At 49.1% G+C, this 17,504-nt stretch overlaps 2 protein-coding genes across 4 annotated transcripts in view; one reads left to right on the top strand and one right to left on the bottom strand.

Annotated features, from left to right (window-relative positions):
• Positions 1-789: 789 nt before the first annotated feature.
• Positions 790-13,700, top strand: NOL3 (nucleolar protein 3). Of its 2 annotated transcripts, XM_032763963.2 has the most exons (3): positions 790-1,002; positions 3,814-4,115; positions 7,799-13,700. In XM_032763963.2, exons 2-3 carry the CDS (start codon positions 3,833-3,835, stop codon positions 8,200-8,202), a joined length of 687 nt encoding a protein of 228 aa, XP_032619854.1. In that variant the 5' UTR covers positions 790-1,002; positions 3,814-3,832; the 3' UTR covers positions 8,203-13,700. The 2 variants fall into 2 exon arrangements, with proteins under 2 accessions (XP_032619854.1, XP_032619853.2); XM_032763962.2 differs by lacking the exon at positions 790-1,002 and having other exon boundaries at positions 2,496-4,115.
• Positions 13,701-13,805: 105 nt separating this feature from the next.
• BCKDK (branched chain keto acid dehydrogenase kinase) overlaps positions 13,806-17,504 on the bottom strand; it is a 19,272-nt gene continuing 15,573 nt past the window's right edge. Inside the window, exons 10-13 of one of the 2 annotated variants that reach the window (XM_032763961.2) lie at positions 16,834-16,962; positions 16,424-16,513; positions 16,010-16,171; positions 13,806-14,669 (exon numbers count right to left, since the gene is read on the bottom strand). In XM_032763961.2, the coding sequence (XP_032619852.1) occupies positions 14,525-14,669; positions 16,010-16,171; positions 16,424-16,513; positions 16,834-16,962 (526 nt within the window). In that variant the 3' untranslated portion in view covers positions 13,806-14,524. The remainder of the gene's footprint in view (positions 14,670-16,009; positions 16,172-16,423; positions 16,514-16,833; positions 16,963-17,504) is intronic. The other variant, XM_075064744.1, reaches the window with a different exon arrangement.

Raw genomic sequence — 17,504 nt, 5'->3', positions numbered from 1 at the left:
GCATCCTGTCTAGCATCAGCCAGGGAATTGAATGCAGGCCTTGAAAAGCACTGGGTCCAGTGATCATCATGGAAAGGCCCAAGTGAAACACGCATGGATATTTCACTCTGCTCTGAAATAGGACTATGGCTTTTCCAGCTCTTGCCTCTAAATCTTACCTCCCCAGTGTCAGAAAAGGAGGAAGCAGCCAGGACTGACTTGGCTAGCCAAGCTGGTAGCCACCTGGCAAAAGCAGTAGCCGCTCCCTTTCTCCTCTGAGATGGCGGCTAGAGAAAGCATCAGCTGCACCACTGTTTTGAAGGTGTTTTGGGGGTTGGAAATTTTCTCAGCACCTAACTTGGAAAGAGAAAAGGCCCGAGAGCTGCAGTTACATTTTGGCATCATTATCTGAACTGGCCCTGACCCCTTCCTTGCATGGGTTAAGATGGGGTTGTCAGTAGGTAGCCCGTGTGGTCCAAACCCGGACAGCTAGAGACTTTTCAGCGGACCCCACAGGATGTGCCAGGACTCAGGGCTTCAGCCCCGCCTGGAATCCCGTCAGGACTCGGGGTTTCAGCCCCGCCTGGAATCCCGTCAGGACTCGGGGTTTCAGCCCCGCCTGGAATCCCGTCAGGACTCGGGGTTTCAGAGGGAAGCAGGACACGCTTTGTTCCAGCCTTCCTGACCTGGTGTAGATTTGGGATTGCAGAGACGGGAGAGGAGCTCACCCTGCACCAGCAAATCTTACAGGCATGAGAGTTGCTGGCTGCCTCCCTCCTTAGTCTCCCCATCCCTCAGTCAGCAGTTTCAGGGGCAGCACGCAGCTGGTAGCTGGCTCTGACAGGAATGGAAAATTACTCCGACCAGGGAGAAGCACCTGAACCACCGAGATACACTCATCAGGATCAGCAAAGCCCCAGCACAGCCACCAAAGGCTGCCTATGACCCAGCCTCCATGAAGACATTGGCTCATAGGCTACAAAGGGTTAAGCAGAGCAACAGCTAGGACACAGAGGCCAACAGGTAAGTGAGATTGCTCCCAGCGCAGGATGGGAAGATGAAAGGGGGTGAAGCATTCTTCTCTTGTGGGACCAGAGGCCACTGGACAGGAGGGGCACCTGCCATCACTGCTTGGGGAGGACCTGATGGGGAAGCGCCTGCACCCATGGGTCCCTAAGGTAATCAGGTGCTGGGGAGCATGCCCCTAGGGTCATCCAGGCCACTGGGTGGGTGGAGCACCCACCAACACTGGGTGGGGCACGGCCACCAGTAGGCATGGAACTGCAGGATGGAGATGTTAGTGCCTGGGTGAGAATCCTCCACAAGTTGGGAGCCCTCCGGGAGGGTTGTGGGTTTGCAAACACAGATCAGAGAAATCACCAAGCAAGAGAAGGTTTCCAGGGGCTTCTGACTCTGTAGTGAAAGGATGAAGAGTTCATGTGTACAAAGTGTTATTTTCTTTCAGGCTTGGATACGTACGTTAAAGAAACCACAAAAGGCTGAAAAGTTTTTAATATATTATCTACATACAGCTATGCCTATAATAGCTGTATTTGACAATACTCATTCAAAACTTAAAACAGTATTTTAATGGTAACATTTGCAACTATTTAACATTTTATCGAAGTACTTTCTCAAAGGCTTAGCTGTAATTTATTACATCTTTCTTGGAGGGTTTTTTTAGGTTATATAGTGCTTTGATTTTATTTTTCATTTAATGCACTAAAAATATGAGCAATAGCCCCTGGGTATATTTCACAGCATTGTACACGGGCACTTGCAGTGTGAAAAACATTTCTCTGGAGTCCAGAGCTTGAGTCAAGTATCAGAGGGGTAGCCGTGTTAGTCTGGATTTGTAAAAGCAGCAGAGAATCCTGTGGCACCTCATAGACTGACAGACGTTTTGGAGCGTGAGCTTTCGTGGGTGAATACCCACTTCGTCAGACGCAGGACAGAGCTTGAGCGTATCTTGACCAAGAAATCTGGACCATGACAAAAAGTAATTGATTCCCCTGGACTAAGAGCTGAAGTCTTGGCCCAGATACCTGTGAAGTGACAGAACCGTGAACAGTTCCACACCATAGGTACTCCAGCTGGAGCTAGGCAGAATTTGTCATATGAAACTCACTCTGGCAAAAAACGCAGATTCAGCAACAATGAAACAGTTTATAAATTTATGTTGATTTCACTGAATCATTTTGGTTTGGGAAAAAAACACATTCCAAAAAACCAAAACATTCAAACTGCGACATTTCTGGTACCAAACGTTTCAGTTTATCAGTTTGAAATGATTGTTTCAAAAAGTCCTTTAATTTTGTTTGGAAAACAACAACAACAATCAAAAGCATTTAAAAAACGCTCAAAATGGAACAAGCGTTTGTTTTTTCAGGTCAAACAAAACATTTCATTTGACCCAATTTTTTTATTTCTATGGCTTGAATTGCCAACGAACCAAAATATCTTTTCTTTGCCCAGTTCTGAGAGCGGAACCATTCCGCTTACAAGAAGAAATGGAGGAATCTCATGAATCTCACAGATTGTTTAACAGCTGGACATGGGTGAGGCCTCAGCTGGAGCACTGTGTCCAGTTTTAGGCCCTGCAATTTAAAAAAGATGTGGCTAAACTGGAGAGCGTCCTAAGGAGGGCACCAAACATGATAAGAAAACAAAACCTATAAGGAAAGGTCAAAAGACCTGGCCATGTTTAGTTTAGAGAAGAGAAAGCAGAGGAGTGACCTGATAACAATCTTCAAATATTTACAAGGCTGTTAGAAAGAGCACAGTGATCAGTTTTTCGCCATGTCCGCTGAAAATAGAACAAGCAGTAATGGGCTTAATCTGCAGCAAGGGAGATTTAGGTTAAATATTAGGAAACACTTTCTAACTGTGCGAGCAGTGAAGCTCTGGAACAGGCTTCCAAGGGAGGTTGTGGAATCCTCACTGCTGAAGGTTTCTAAGAACAGGTTGGACAAAAACCGGTCACTGATGTCCACACCATCGGGGGCTCATTCACCTGCACATCTACCAATGTGATCTATGCCATCATGTGCCAGCAATGCCCCTCTCCCATGTACATTGGCCAAACCGGACAGTCTCTACACAAAAGAATAAATGGACACAAATCTGACATCAGGAGTCATAACATTAAAAAACCAGTAGGAGAACACTTCAACTTCTCTGGTCACTCAGTAACAGACCTAAAAGTGCCAATTCTTCAACAAATAAAGCTTCAAAAATAGACTCCAACATGAAACTGCAGAACTGGAATTAATTTGCAAACTGGACACCATCAGATTAGGCCTGAATAAAGATTGGGAGTGGTTGGGTTATTACAAAACCTAAACCTAATTTCTCCAATACTAATTTTCCCCTACTGTTACTCACACCTTCTTGTCAACTGTCTGAAATGGACACATCAAAAGTTACTTCTCCTCCCTTGGTATCCTGCTGTCAATTGAATTGTCTCGTTAGAGTGACGTCACACTTGGTAAGGCAACTCTCGTCTTTTCATGTATTTACACCTGCTCCTGTATTTTCCATTCCATGCATCTGATGAAGTGGGTTCTAGCCCATAAAAGCTTATGCCCAAATAAATTTCTTAGTCTCTAAGGTGCCACAAGTACTCCTCATTGTTTTTGCTGATAGAGACTAACACGGCTACCGCTCTGAAACCTAATGTCCTAGGTTTACTTGGTCCTGCCTCAGCACAGGGGGGCTGGACTAGATGACCTCTCGAAGTCCCTTCCAGCCTGGCATTTCTGTGATTCTAACTCTAGCTCCTTCTCTATCTCTAGTTCTTGCATCTCATATCATTTTATTATTAAATCGTTCCAGAGCCTGTGATTCGGTAGCAATGGCCACTGGCGACAAATACACGATTATATGCACCAAACGCAAAGAGCTGATAGGAATCATTCAGAGAGACCCCGAGAGCGTCTTAGATGAGTTACTAGCCCAGTCCGTCATCACAGAGGAAGAGTACGACAGCATGAACCAGCTACAAGACAAAGTGGCCAGAATTAGGAAATTGCTGATTTACATACAGAAAAGGGGGGAGTCAACCTGCCGAGATTTTCTGGAGTGTTTAGAAATCTTATTCCCAGGCACAAATCGGCTTTTGCAACCTTCGGAATATGGTAAGCTGCATTTCAAGCATAAGCGCTGACTTTCTAGCAGAACTGTCATATTGTGCTAGATTTATAGTCTGACCCAGGAGTGTCGGAAGTCCCCTAAAGGGGGGAGGGACCATAGGTGCCCAAACTGTGGCCATGCCCCCCAAGCCCTGCCCCAGCCCCGCCCCTTCTCCCTGAGCCCCAGCCCTGGCACCACCCATTCCCACCAAGGCCCCGCCCTCATACCGCCCCTTCTCCATCAGCCCCCGCCCTCATGCCGCCCCTTCTCCTGAGGCCCAGCTCCTGCACCTCCTCTTCCCCCCCAAGACTCCACCTCCACTTGCTCCTCTCCACTCCCTCCCTCCCCTCCCTCGCCCTTATGGCTGGTGAAAAGTAGAATGACATAGTCCTTCCATTTTTAACAGTGGGGGGGAGGGGGGCATGGCCCCCTGGCCTTCCCTGTTCTGATGACCCTGGCCTGAGCGCAAAAAGTAGTTAAAGAGGCTGTTTTTTCTCCTTAAGAGAGGGGGGCTGATTGATTTAGGATATTCGTTTTATTTATTTAAATGAGTTTAACAGATTATATGAATTTTAGGTCACAACATACGTTGTCAACTTCAAATTTTGGTTTAAACAAATTTATTTTAAGAAAAAATTACTTTTATTATTAATTTATATTAATATAATCATCATTATTATTTGTATTTTTGGAGGGCCTGGGAGTTCCAGGCATGGGCCAGCTCCCCATGTGCCAGGCAATTAGGGTGACCAGATGTCCCGATTTCATAGGGACCATCCTGATTCTTGGGTCTTTTTCTTATATAGGTTCCTATTACCCCCTACCCCCGTCCCGATTTTTCACATTTGCTGTCTGGTCACTGCACAGTCTTACGGTTTACTGTTTGTAGTGTGGCCATCTGCCGGAATGGCGACCTTGTGTTTCTGTGCCGTGAATGAAGCCAGAGCATCGCCATTGGGCAGGTGGAGGAACGCGCCAAAGGGGCTGATCAAAGGAATCCCTCTGCCAAATGGTGCTTGGAGAGGGGAACCATACGGGCTTAACGACATAGAGGACAGGCACAGGTGGCAGATATCATAGGCCAGGGCAGGCTAAACCTCCCCGACCCAGCCGGGGCACGGCCCACGTTGTGCCTGGGGCCCTGCCTTCCCTTTGTACCTGAAGCCAACAGAGCTCCAGCTGGCGGCCCTGAGCTCAGGCCCTCCAGCAGCCAGGGGCGGCCCGGGGTGGTGCTGGGGCCAGCCGGGGAGCGGGACAGCTGCTCGGGACAGCACTGGAGCTGGCCCGGCACTGGGAGGGGTGGGGGGTAGCTCAGCCCAACAAACAAAGGAAAAGGGAGTTTCAAACTTCCCGGGGCACCTGGGGTGGGCGGGCTGTGACTCCTTTGGCCGTGCGGGGGGACCGCTTGGGGCTCTGGCAGGCGGGGGTGCGGGGCAAGTGCGCCTCCCTGAAGGGGGGATTCCCCGACCGCTCATGGGCACAGAAATGGCCCGGACCAGACTAGGGTGGCGGAGCCCCTCAGAGCGAAAGAGAAGGGACTACCAAACACCTGTTCAACGCCAATGATGCCCAACCATGAGGCTTGCGCTGCCTGGGGGGTACAGGGGGAGATTCAAAGGGGAAAACCTTCCACAAGAAGGGGCAGTGAACTAGGAGAAGCTGCCCTGCCTCAGAGAGCTGAGAAGGAGACAGCAACCGGCCTCACTGTGCCAGCAGCAGGCCCCGGCCTCGCAGTCGCGTGCCCTCCCAAGGAAGGGTTGAGGGTGTCAACTAGCCCAAAGACCTGGCCCTGGCAGCCGGCCTGAGCTCCAGGTCACCCTGGCTTCTTTTCCATTCCCCACAGACTCCCCTGTCCCATAAGGGAAGAGAGAGGGGAAAGGACTTTCTTTTTTGTTTGTTTGCTCCCAGAACCCCTTGGGCGTCTGCCAGGGTGGGGGAGAAAGAGACCTGAAGTGGGGTCTGCGGGGGACTTTAGGGGACTCTGCCCCCCCACAGGGCCCTAAACGACAGCAGATGAAATGGGAAGGTGCTGCACACACACAGTACAAAAAGCCGGCCCCAAAGAATTTACAGTCTCTTGTCACGCCGTCCTCAGAGTGCCCTTAACCATAAGCCACAGTATCTCTTCTCTATCTCAGCTTTGCTGGTGCTTAAACTGTGTGTCAGCTCCCTGCCGCACCAGCCCATCCGCTCCACCACAAACTCCTCGAGACTCAGCCAGTCTTAACCTTGCCTTGCAGGTGACTTTCAATTAATCCCAATTCCTGAGTTCCATAGAGACATCTCTCGGCAGCATCCGGTCCCCCTCACGAGACCCTCACAGAAATTATTAAATCCGCTGTCTCCAAAGGGAGAGCGAGCACACCCAAAAAGCAGGACACGCACCAGTTTGGCTGAGGACTCCCATTTTACTTTCATACCCAGTGCCGAGATGGTTCGTAGTAAAACTAAACCTGAGTTCCTTAAGGAAGAGCAGAGACTGAAGTGATACTAAGCAAGAGCGGAAGTTACAAACAAAACGAAAGTAACATGCTTTCTAGTAACTCAAACTTCACTTTAGCAAGGTCCAGTCTTCGCCTCAGCAGCTTTCTAACTTGCATCGAGTTACCAGCATCACCAGCCCCTCAGGAGCCTCTGGTCACAGAATCAGAGGGCATTGATCCCTTTGTCCCAAGTGATGGATACCTGTGGAGCCCCCAGTTCTTCCCTTTCACCACCCAGAATGCCTTTGAGATGAACTCTGTGAACAGTAAACCCAGATAAAGTTCCTCTCCCCGGCTGCTGCTGCTTCTTCCAGGTGCAAGCAGCAGGCCCCTTCTTCCACCTCAGGCCCATTGGCTCTCTCAATTGGCTTGATCACTTCGTTTATCTTAGATGTCAATGTCCTTCTATTGCCCTGTGCTTGTGATCCAGCCATGCCGTTTTTCTTGATCCACATTCTTTTGTCAAGGACAGGTTTATTCCTCAGTGGCGGATTAGCCACTGGACTGATGGGGCCTGCGCTCAGGGGCCCCAGAAACAATCTGCCACCAGGTGGGGAAGCCCCCGAACCCCAACTCCACTTCCCGGCAGAAGCACCAGGCACCCGAACCCAAGCTGTGGCACTGGGACTGGAGGAGTTCTCGCTCCCTGCTGTGGCCCCAGGGCCATGGCTAGGGGGGACAGAGCTTCTGCATGTGGGGCAAAGCAGAAAGGAGAAATGGGCTGTGGGGCTCCTGTAGGGGGAAGGAAATGGGTGAGATCATAGGAGGAACAGTGGCATGGTCATGGGGGGGAAAAGGTCAGAATAGGGTGGGGCTGTGGGCAGGGCCACAGGCAGAAAGGGTGGGAGAGACCCCCCATTTGGTCTCCATGAAACCTTAATCCGCCTCTGGCCTTCACAACGTACACTTAGATTATACATACATCCCTATATACAACCCCTACATCCTGACTCTTACCAGCGTGTCACCAGTTTTTATGATACTTTACAAGACACCCTTCACCAGTTGGCATAATGGGACTGTTAGAATCACACCTACGTAAATACTCTCAAACTTCATGTAACTTTTGTCTGAGAATTTCTTAGAGCTGTGTGCTGCACCATTCATTAATCAGGTTATATGAGTGTATGGAGATAAATGAAGCAAACGAAGACAATTAAGAACCGAATACCGCTCACCTATTCCTCCTCTGTTTTTCTTGGTAGATTTTTTCAACCCAGAGCGAGATTCACGCACTGTGCGAGACCCAGACCCAAGGGAGAGAGATTTTTTCAATTCAGAGCACCATACAGAGCTGAAGGATGAAGATGGTTTCAATCCAGAGCAGGAATCGGAGACTCAGCAAGACCTTGAGCCAGAGGAGAAAGATGATTTCAATCCAGAGCCCGATCCACAGCTGGAGGAGGAAGACAGTTCAAATCCAGAGAAGGAATCAGACATTGAGCCAGACCCGGAGATGGGTGGTTCCGATTTGGAGCAGGAATCAGAGACTCGGCGAGATCAAGAGCCCGAGGAGGAAGATAGCTCAAATCCAGAGCAAGAATTAGAGACGGAACCAGACCCTGAGCCAGAAGGTTCAAATTCAGAGCAGGAATCGGATACTCAGTGAGACCTAGACCCTGGTGAGAGAAAAACCATCTCTCAAAAGGTACATCCTCATAGGTGATTCATTCATTCTATATCCGTAGAGTCCAATTTTGACTGCCATGGGCTGCCCTTAGAGTTTCAACCACTTATAACCAGTAATTCACTCCAAGAGGCAACTGATGGAGAAGAGCAATTCCCTCTTGTTGCCAGGATTGCGTTGTTAACTAGAAGAGGGATCCCTGTGTAGCACTGTGCATGATCATAGCAGCACCACGATTTCTTCATCCATCGGGATGTGAGGTCTGGGAACGTCCCTCGGGAAACCGCAGATGGGCTGGTTTAGATTTCCTGGTATTTCCCTGCTGGGAGGGAGAATTCAAAGCACCTGTGTGAACTATCCCATCCCATGCAAATGGTCAAGGTGCCGGCAGGAGATGTGGGAGGCTGCAACTGTTTCTGTAATTGTGACTTTTGCAATTGGCATCCAAGCCTTTGTCACTTCGCCGTTAGACCCGGTCGGACACGGCAGCTGGTGCAGAATTTGGCAGCTAAGCAGGGTGTCATTTCACGAGCCAAACCTGTGACCAATAATGGCTGCCAACTGGTTCCCAGATTGACTTGAAGATCTTGGTTAAACTGCCAGGTGGCTAAGACCTACCTAATAGCTGCTTCTCTCCCTGTGATATCTGCTGTCATATCCACCCTCTGCCTAGGTCCTTTCTCACCCACTGATCTGGGAAGCTCAGATGCGTTCTGCAGTGGTTCCCTCGCTTGTTCAATAGTGGTGAATCTTTCCTCTCCAGGGCCCCGTTCTTCTCTCTTCTTGCTGCTTCCTTATATTTTACCATCACTCCCTAGATGCAGCCCCCTTGCACTTTCTTCACTGGATGCCAATGGCCCAAATACCCATTTTATTAGCCCCTTCTGAAGCCCTTCACCATCCAGCCCACCCCAAAAAATTGGGTGACACTGGCCAATTTCCCCATCTCCCTCTTCATCCCGTTATTCCCAGCCTGTAATAAATATAGTGAATAACTCCAGCCCTGGTATTGATCCTACCCCTCGATGTGGGGTTGCATCTTCAAACCAATTCGATTATTTGCACTCACTGCTCCTATGCAGGGCGTGGAGGGGTTGAGAACGAGCTCCAGAACTTCTCAATGCACAGCGGCATTGTCAGGAACTATTAGAAAAGAGATAGAAAAAGAAGACAGAAAAATATCATCATGCCACTACACAAATCCATGGGTTCAGAAAAGAGCAACCAAGATGGTCATTGGTATGGAACAGCTTCCATATGAGGATAGACTACAAAGATTAGAGCGGTTCAGCTTACAAAACAGACAACTAAAGGGGGATATGATGGGAGGTCTACAAAATAAGGAACGGAGTGGGAAAAGGGAACAGAGAAGTGTTATTTACCCTTTCCCACAACGCAAGAACCAGAGGTCACCCATGGAAATTAACAGGCAGCAGGTTTAATACAAACAAGAGCAAGTACTTTTCCCACGCAACACACAATTAACCTGTGGAACTCCTTGTCACAGAATGTTGTGATGGCCAAAAGTGTAACTTGAGTTAATTAAAAAAAAAACAACTGGATAAATTCATGGAGGACAGGTCCATCAATGTTTATTAGCCAAGCTGGGCGGGGACACAATCCTATGCTTAGAGCCATCCTAAACCTGTGACTGCAAGAAGCCAGGAGTGGAAGACAGAGGTAGATCACTCCATAATTGCCTTGTTCTGTTCTCTCCACAAAGCTGTGTTACTGGCCACCGTCAGAGACAGGACAGTGGGCTAGATTGACCTTTGGGCTGACCCACTAAAGCAACTCCTATGTTTCTTATGTAACCTCCCTCCTCTAATGGGTGCAAACCTTCTTCTGATCTCCTGCCTCAGTTTATTCCTGGCCAGTTTATCCTCATTTGTTCTTGGGTCGACATTGTCTTTTAGCTTCAGTAGGTCTTCTCCCTCCCTGGTGTTTTACCCACTAAGTATGGAATTTCCAGGGCAGTATGTTGGAGAAGACAATTTCAACACATTTCTCCATTGTCAAAAGAGCTGGGGCAGAAAGCCAACAAGGCTGAATGGCTCTAACTGTGAAACAATGGCACAGCCATCAGAGGGGCGTTATCTTAGGGCATGGGTACATAGGGAAAATAATTCAGATTAGGTAGGGTGTGAATTTAAAAGCAGAATAGCTATTCCTTATTAACTCCATGTGTGGACACATTTATTCTGGAATAAGGTACCCTTGTTCCAGAAGAAGCGTACTCCCACAAGGAGTGAATCTGGAATAGTTAATCAGGAATAACTCCATGTGTAGACAAGCCGTAAATCCACATGGGGAGCAATTTAGGAATAGCTATTGAGGTTAACGTTCCCATATAGACAAGCACTGAGATGCTTTCCTTATCTGGAGTTAACTGGGAGCAGACTTCTGGGCTTGCTAAAATAATGTAAATGAGTCTGCTCCCGGAACTGAAAAGTGAAGCTTACCTAACTGAGCTTGTAGTGAAGCAGAAGGTGCTTTGCCAGGAGTAGATTTTTATTGGTAAATGTCAATTAACGTTGATTTCACCATACACGCACGAACCAATGCAAACATATTTCCATCAATAATAATCGAAATTTACAGAGAGCCAAACTAAGGAAAACGCTGCCTGAGAATGTATTGGCCTTTGGTTTAAGGCTGGCTATTAACTGTGTACATTTTGACTTATGCAGCATTGTTGGTCGGTCCCAGGATATCAGAGAGACAAGGTGAGTGAGGTAATAGCTTTTTTTGGACCAACTTCCGTTGGGAGAGGTAACGAAACTTTTGAGCTACACAGAGTTCTTCTTCAGGTCTGAGAAAGGAACTCAGAGTGTCACAGCTAAATATAAGATCGAACAGATAATTTACTGTAACCGGTTAGCACATATTCTAAGGGCCCATTGAAGGTGACGTGTCCCGTTAATACCCAATGATAAACCTGAGATACAGCAATGATATTTTCATCTTCAGCTCCCTCATCGATTTCCACCACAACTTCAGCAACCACCATCCGTCCATTAAACTCTCTTTGGAACATTCCCACACTAGCATCAACTTCCTGGATGCCACAATCAACTTCAACAATGGAACACAACAGACAACCATATATAAGAAACCTACGGATCCCCACATCTGCCTTCATAGATCTAGTAATCACCCCAAACACACCAAGACATCTGTTATCTACAGCCAGGCACTCAGATGCTCTGAGGAGATAGTCTGCTATATACACCTTAACACACTCAAAACTGCCTTCACAAAACAAGGACACTCCGCCAGAGAAGTATATCTCATCATAGAACAGGCCACCCAAATACCGAGAGAACCTACTTCAATACAGAAATAAAACTCACTCCAACCGCATGCCTCTAGTTGTCACCTACCACCCCGCTGGAACCCATAAAGGGTATCATCAAACAACTACAACCCATTCCCCAAGGGGACCCCATCCTGAAAGAAATCTTTCCTGAACCTACTCTTCTGGCCCTCAAACAACCTCTCCAAGCTCATCATCAGAACTGAGCTCCCCACAGACGAGGACACACCAACTCAAAGCGGCGCCAGAACAAGAGATGCAAAACCTGAAGACATTTCTCCACTGTTACAATGATCAACACCCTACAAGACACTTTTCAAGATCCAAGGTCCTACACATGTGGGATACCTCATCCAATGCACTAAATGCCTCAATAGCAATTGTCTGGTTTCACCCAACTAATCACTGTGCTCTCAGATGAACTCGCACAGCAAAATGATAAAACACAGAAACACCGTGGGTGCTGGATGAACACTTTTCACAAAGCAATCACTCTCTATCTGACCTATCAGTCCCCATCCTCAAAGGAAACCTGCACAACACTTTCAAAAGATGAGCCTGGGATCTTAAATTCATAATTTTGCTAGACACAAAATCATGGATTGAACCGAGACACTGGATTTATGGCTTATCATAACAATCTGTAACCCGCTCACCCTGTTTTTCCGTCCATTGACTAAAGGAGCGTTAACAAGCTGGTCCACCTTGAAAGGTCCCTGAGGCTGAGTATGAACTATTTACACTGTACTATCTGTTTGATTTTCTATTTAGCAGTGACTCTGAGTACCTTTCCCAGACCTAAAGAAGAGCTCCGTGTAGCCCGACAGCTTGGCTCCCGCACCAACAGAAATTGGTCCAATAAAAAAATATTATCTCATCCGCCTTGTCTCGCAAACGTACTTGGACTTGGGACATTGCCAATTTGTGTTTGAACGGTTCTAAAGCTTGAACTTTTTGAATCTCAGACTCTACTGTCATTAAATTATTGTTTGACCCCCCATAATTTTGCACAACGGTGAAAACTGTAATTGATAAAAAAATTTAAAAATACTTAAAAATAAACATCAGGATTATCCATTGAAATGATAAAAAAATCCATCCGAGTCTCGTCATAAGACAGGATGAAGCCAGACACACCTGTTGGCTGGTGGTTATTTTGAAACTATTTTTTTCCTGAAATATTTTGTTCTATTGGCTAATAAACCTTTGCTTCCAGAAGGCTGTTTGGTCCCTGAATAGCACTAGTCACGGGCTCCTGAAGGAAGAAAACACTCCTAGGGGACCCTCCCCGATATAATATCTGATGGGGGGGCAGGAACAGCCATCCCCCCCTGCTGTTTGGATATTCCAGAAGGAGAGAATAGGCCCCAGCCCCAAAAGATGTCATGTGAACAGAGGAGAACCTCAACTTCCCTTTCTTGTTTAAATGAGGAATTTTCTTGCCCTCACTGATGGCAGAGAAAGGGCTAATTTCTCATCAGATCATTTCCTTTCCACTACACCCTCAAGCAATCAGAAGAGCTCCTTCTCAACGAGAGGCTGAGAGCAGAGCTACACAGCAGGGACACCGTGTGTCATCCTGCACTTTTTTTCCTCATCTCCCGCATCATCATCCACACTCATACGTTGAACTCCACTGCCATTCTCACAACGCCCTGTACCTGTATCCTCCAGATTTCGCAGGTCATGGATTCCAAGGCCAGAAGGGACCATTGGAAGCATCTTGTTTGACCTCTCTGTCTAACACAGGTCACAGAACTGCCCCAAAATAATTCCTAGAGCAGAGCTTTTAGCAAAACATCCAACCTTGCCCCCACCCACTTCCTGGAACCGAGCATGACTGACAGACGCAAGGAGCTCCAGCTATTTAGCTTAACAAAGAGAAGGGCAAAGGAGGGTGTCTTGATCCCAGTCTGCAAGTACCTACATGGGGAACAAATATTTGATCACGGGCTGTTCAAGCTATCAGACAAATCTAACAAGGTCCAATGGCTGGAGACTGAACCTAGACAAATTCAGACTGGAAACACAGGGCACATTTTTAACACTGAGAGGAATTAACCACTAGAATGACTTCCCAAGTGTTGTGGTAGATTTTCCATTCCTGGCAGATTTTAAATCAAGATGGGATGTTTTCCTAAAAGATCTGCTCTACTTCAAACGGAAGTTAATTCCCAGAAGTTGTATGGCTTGTGTCTGACTAGATGATCACAGTGATGCTAGGAACCACCCTGCTCCCTCCGGCACAGAGTCACACGGCCTTGCCGCCTTTCAGAATCGGCACTTTTAATCGGAATCACAGCGAGATACACATCACAGGGCTGGTTCCCCCAGCCACCCCCGAGGATGGGAGTCAAATCCACATCCTGTCCCATCTCCACCCCCGAAATAAACGAGAAAGCAGGAAAACAATAACCAGGGCTAGAATTATCTGCCATGTGCAGTGGGTGGGACGGGAATCCAGCATCCAGGTGCAACCATAAAAATCTTCCCCTGTCCAAAGTGTGAAGGGGTCGGGCTGGAGAGACAGGTGGGGGAGCGATTCTGGAGTCATGCACAGCAATAAAAGCCTTCCCCGCACTCCAATGCCATCCTTTGATTTGGTTTCTTCAGAGAAGGGAATGAAACAAGGGTGAGAAAATGAGTGCGCAAGGTGCTGGCAGCGTGGAGCTACCAATGAAGGTACGTGCGCCGGGAAGCGTCCGTTGCCTTAAAAACCTGTTTGGGGTTGGGGCCGACCCATGCCCCGCCCCCCTAGAATAAAGACTCCAATAGGGTGCTCCCAGGGGTGGGACTGGAATAACCAGCGGGAGGCGACGTGCTGTCCGTAAGCACAAAGTCCCACCCCCTTGCGGAGACGCTGGGAACCTAGGAGTCCGGGGCCGTGGGATCGGGTCCATAGGGATCCAAGCACAGAGACACGGGAAGCAAAGCCGATGTCCATGCGGAGCCGGAGGGGGCGGCAGGCCAGCGAGACGGGGGAAGTCTCTAGATGCGGAAACTCTCCTCCTTGCCGTCGATGTGTTTCAGACGGAGGTACACGTCGGTGCCAATGCCCTGCAGGGACTGGATGCGCAGCGAGCCCCCCAGGTACTCAGCGTAGGCCCGGGAGGTCGGCAGCCCAAAGCCGAACCTGCGGCGGAGACAGACAGACAGACAGACCAGGGGGTAATCACATGGGAGTTATAGACTGAGAATGTCAGCTCTTTGAACTACTGTAAGATACCTAATAAATAACAGACATCACCCAGCACAATAGGTCCTGGGCCATGTATGGAGCACATAGGTGCTACCATAATGACGTGCAGCGCCTAGCACAATGGGGTCCTGGGCTATGACTGGGGCTCTGAGGCGCAACCATAATCACAGCTAATAAATAATACTACACACAACCCTAGATGCCAACTGTGTGTGTACTCAAGAACCCATGGGGAAAAAAATAGAGGGTGTTCAGCATCCACCAGCCGCTCAGCTGTTTGGTGGCTGGCTGGAGGCGCTTGTGGGAGGGCAGAGCGCAGCCGGCAGTCAGGGAACCTTGGGGAAGGGGGTGGAGTGGGGGCAGAAAGAGGCAGAGCGAGGGCAGGAAGAGGCGGAGCACCCACCAGGAAAAATAAAAGTCAGCACCTGTGCACACAACTTATTGTAAATGGCCAACACAGAGATGCTGTGGTGGTCCTGGACTGGGAAGCAGGACTCCTGGGCTGTGTAGGAGGGGAGTGGGGTCTAGTGGGTTTAAGCAGGAGGGCCTGGGTCTCAGGACTCCTGGGTTCTATCCATCCGCTCAAACCTCTGTCCTGTTTAACCATTTCTGGGAGCAGAGACTCCTGTTTGTGGAACCAATGGCGGCGCGGCAGAGTCACTGGGGAACCGTTTGATGACTTGTCTTTTCATTGAAGCACAAATTGGAAACTGACAAAACATTTCGACGTTTTCAAAACAACAACGTTCCAATTTTCCCATTTGAAAGCCCTTCGACCTCTGAGCTAATTAGACTGATCAGCTGGTGAAAACAGGCTGAAATCACAGAAGGGTCGGGCAGGAAAAGTTATCAAGTCCCGCCTCTGCGCTGAGCCAGGACCAAGTAAACCGAGACCCGCCCTGACAGGTGTTTGTCTCATCTGTTCTCAAAAACCTCTGATACTGCACACTCAGCAAACTCCTTAGGAAAGCTGTTCTGGGTCTGAACTAACCTTAGCGTTAGAAAGTTTTTCCTAAGATCTAAACAAAACGTTTCAATGGACCCAAATCAAGGGTGGAGGGAATCGGCTTTTCTACGCATGGATACTGTCAAGATTTTAATTCACGGACAGTGAAACTCCTCACACTCTCGGCAATATTGGCAAGATGGGAAAAACCTGCTCCTGCCCAGCTGGGTGGATCCTGGCTGAGGACCCATCCAGGATGCCCCGTTGGGGGAGGATGCTGGGAATGCTACAAAGCTGGTGTCACTGCAGCTCAAAGCACCAGACTCACCCGTGCATGGGGCCCGACTGGCCGCTGTTGACCATGTCCACCATGTTCCCGAAGAGGGTGTTCATGCGGGGGTCTTGAGCACTGGACTCTGCCGTGGTGAAGTGATAATCCGTCACCTTCTCCAGGTGCTCGTGCGGAATCCCGCCACCCCGGTCCGAAATCCTATTAGGGGGAACAGGGTCCACTCAGTACCATGCAGCCAATAAACCACAGCTCACTCCACTTCAATTCATCTAGCTGGTCCCCATCTAGGACAGGATCGCCTATTCCCCGACGGAGACGCCCCATCCGATCCTGGGACAACATTTCCCCTTTCTTAATTTCACCCCTTGCCTCAGCGACCCTGGCGAGATCCCGTCACTGGGGGCGGGATTCCAACCTAAGCTGGCTGTTCTGACAGCCGGCACACAGTACCTGATGATCAGGTCGATGTCATTGTTGGCGATGGTGATGACAATGTCAGGCACGTTGTACGGAGTGTCCAGGTGAGATTCCATGGTGGCTCTGGGGAAGGAGGAGAGTGAAAAATTTAGCCTAAAATCAGGCCCCGCCTATCCGCCCAGTGCTCCCTAGAGGGAAAAGGCCCCAGGTCCATTCCCTGCCCCCCTGAGCCAGCCAGTCCTCTGCCCTGGGGCTAGATCAGAGCCAGCGCCCCCTAGCGGGGAAAGGCCCCAGGCCCCACTACTCGCCCCCCGAGCCAGCCAGTCCTCTGCCCTGGGGCTGGATCAGAGCCAGCGCCCCCTGGAGGGGAAAGGCCCCAGGCCCCATTACTCGCCCCCTGAGCCAGCCCCATTGCCATGTACTGGGTGGACAGGGGAGCTCACCTCATGGCGTTTTTGAGCAGCTCCGGCAGGATGTAGTCGAGGGGCATGGGGATGAAGGGGAAGCGAGCAGCCACATGCCCATTGATCCGCACCCGTGGGGCGTTCCCGTACTTGTGCTCACACAGACGCCTGCACCCGGGAAAGAGGGGGAGGAACAGAGCATTATCCAGGCTGGGTCGGTCACTCAACTTCCCCATTGCACCGAATCAACCAGATCCCACTCCCCTCCCAGAGCTGGGGATAGAATCCAGGAGTCTTGGCTGCCAGCCCCCCCGCTCTAACCAGTAGACTCCACTGCCCTCATAGAGCTGGGAGTGGAACCCAGGAGTCCTGGCTCCCAGCCCCCCCGCTCTAACCACTAGACCTCACTCTTGTTTATACGGACAGATTTCCCCTTCCATTCAGGATGAATGAACATCCCCAGCATGCCAGCCATAGCTCAGAGCGTTCCCTAGATACACGCACCAGCCAATCATCTACTCTTAAAAAATCCATTCATAAATCTGGGATGATTTTAAATTGTCGAGCTCCAAACACATCTCAGGCCTGGTCTACACTACGCGTTTAAATCGATTTAAAGAGCGTTAAATCGATTTAACGCTGTACCCGTCCACACTACAACGCCCTTTATATCGATATAAAGGGCTCTTTAAATCGATTTCTGTACTCCT

Source organism: Chelonoidis abingdonii, chromosome 4, assembly GCF_003597395.2.
Source record: "Chelonoidis abingdonii isolate Lonesome George chromosome 4, CheloAbing_2.0, whole genome shotgun sequence".
In the NCBI taxonomy this organism is placed as follows: Eukaryota; Metazoa; Chordata; order Testudines; family Testudinidae; genus Chelonoidis; species Chelonoidis abingdonii.
This window is presented reverse-complemented; position numbering and strand designations above follow the sequence as displayed.

Excerpts from the sequence above, each read along its gene's own strand:
- NOL3 (XM_032763962.2), top strand. The coding sequence starts at position 3,704 with ATGACCTCTCGAAGTCCCTTCCAGCCTGGCATTTCTGTGATTCTAACT. Across the intron at positions 4,116-7,798 it reads TTTGCAACCTTCGGAATATG|ATTTTTTCAACCCAGAGCGA; the intron begins GTAAGCTGCATT and ends TTTTCTTGGTAG.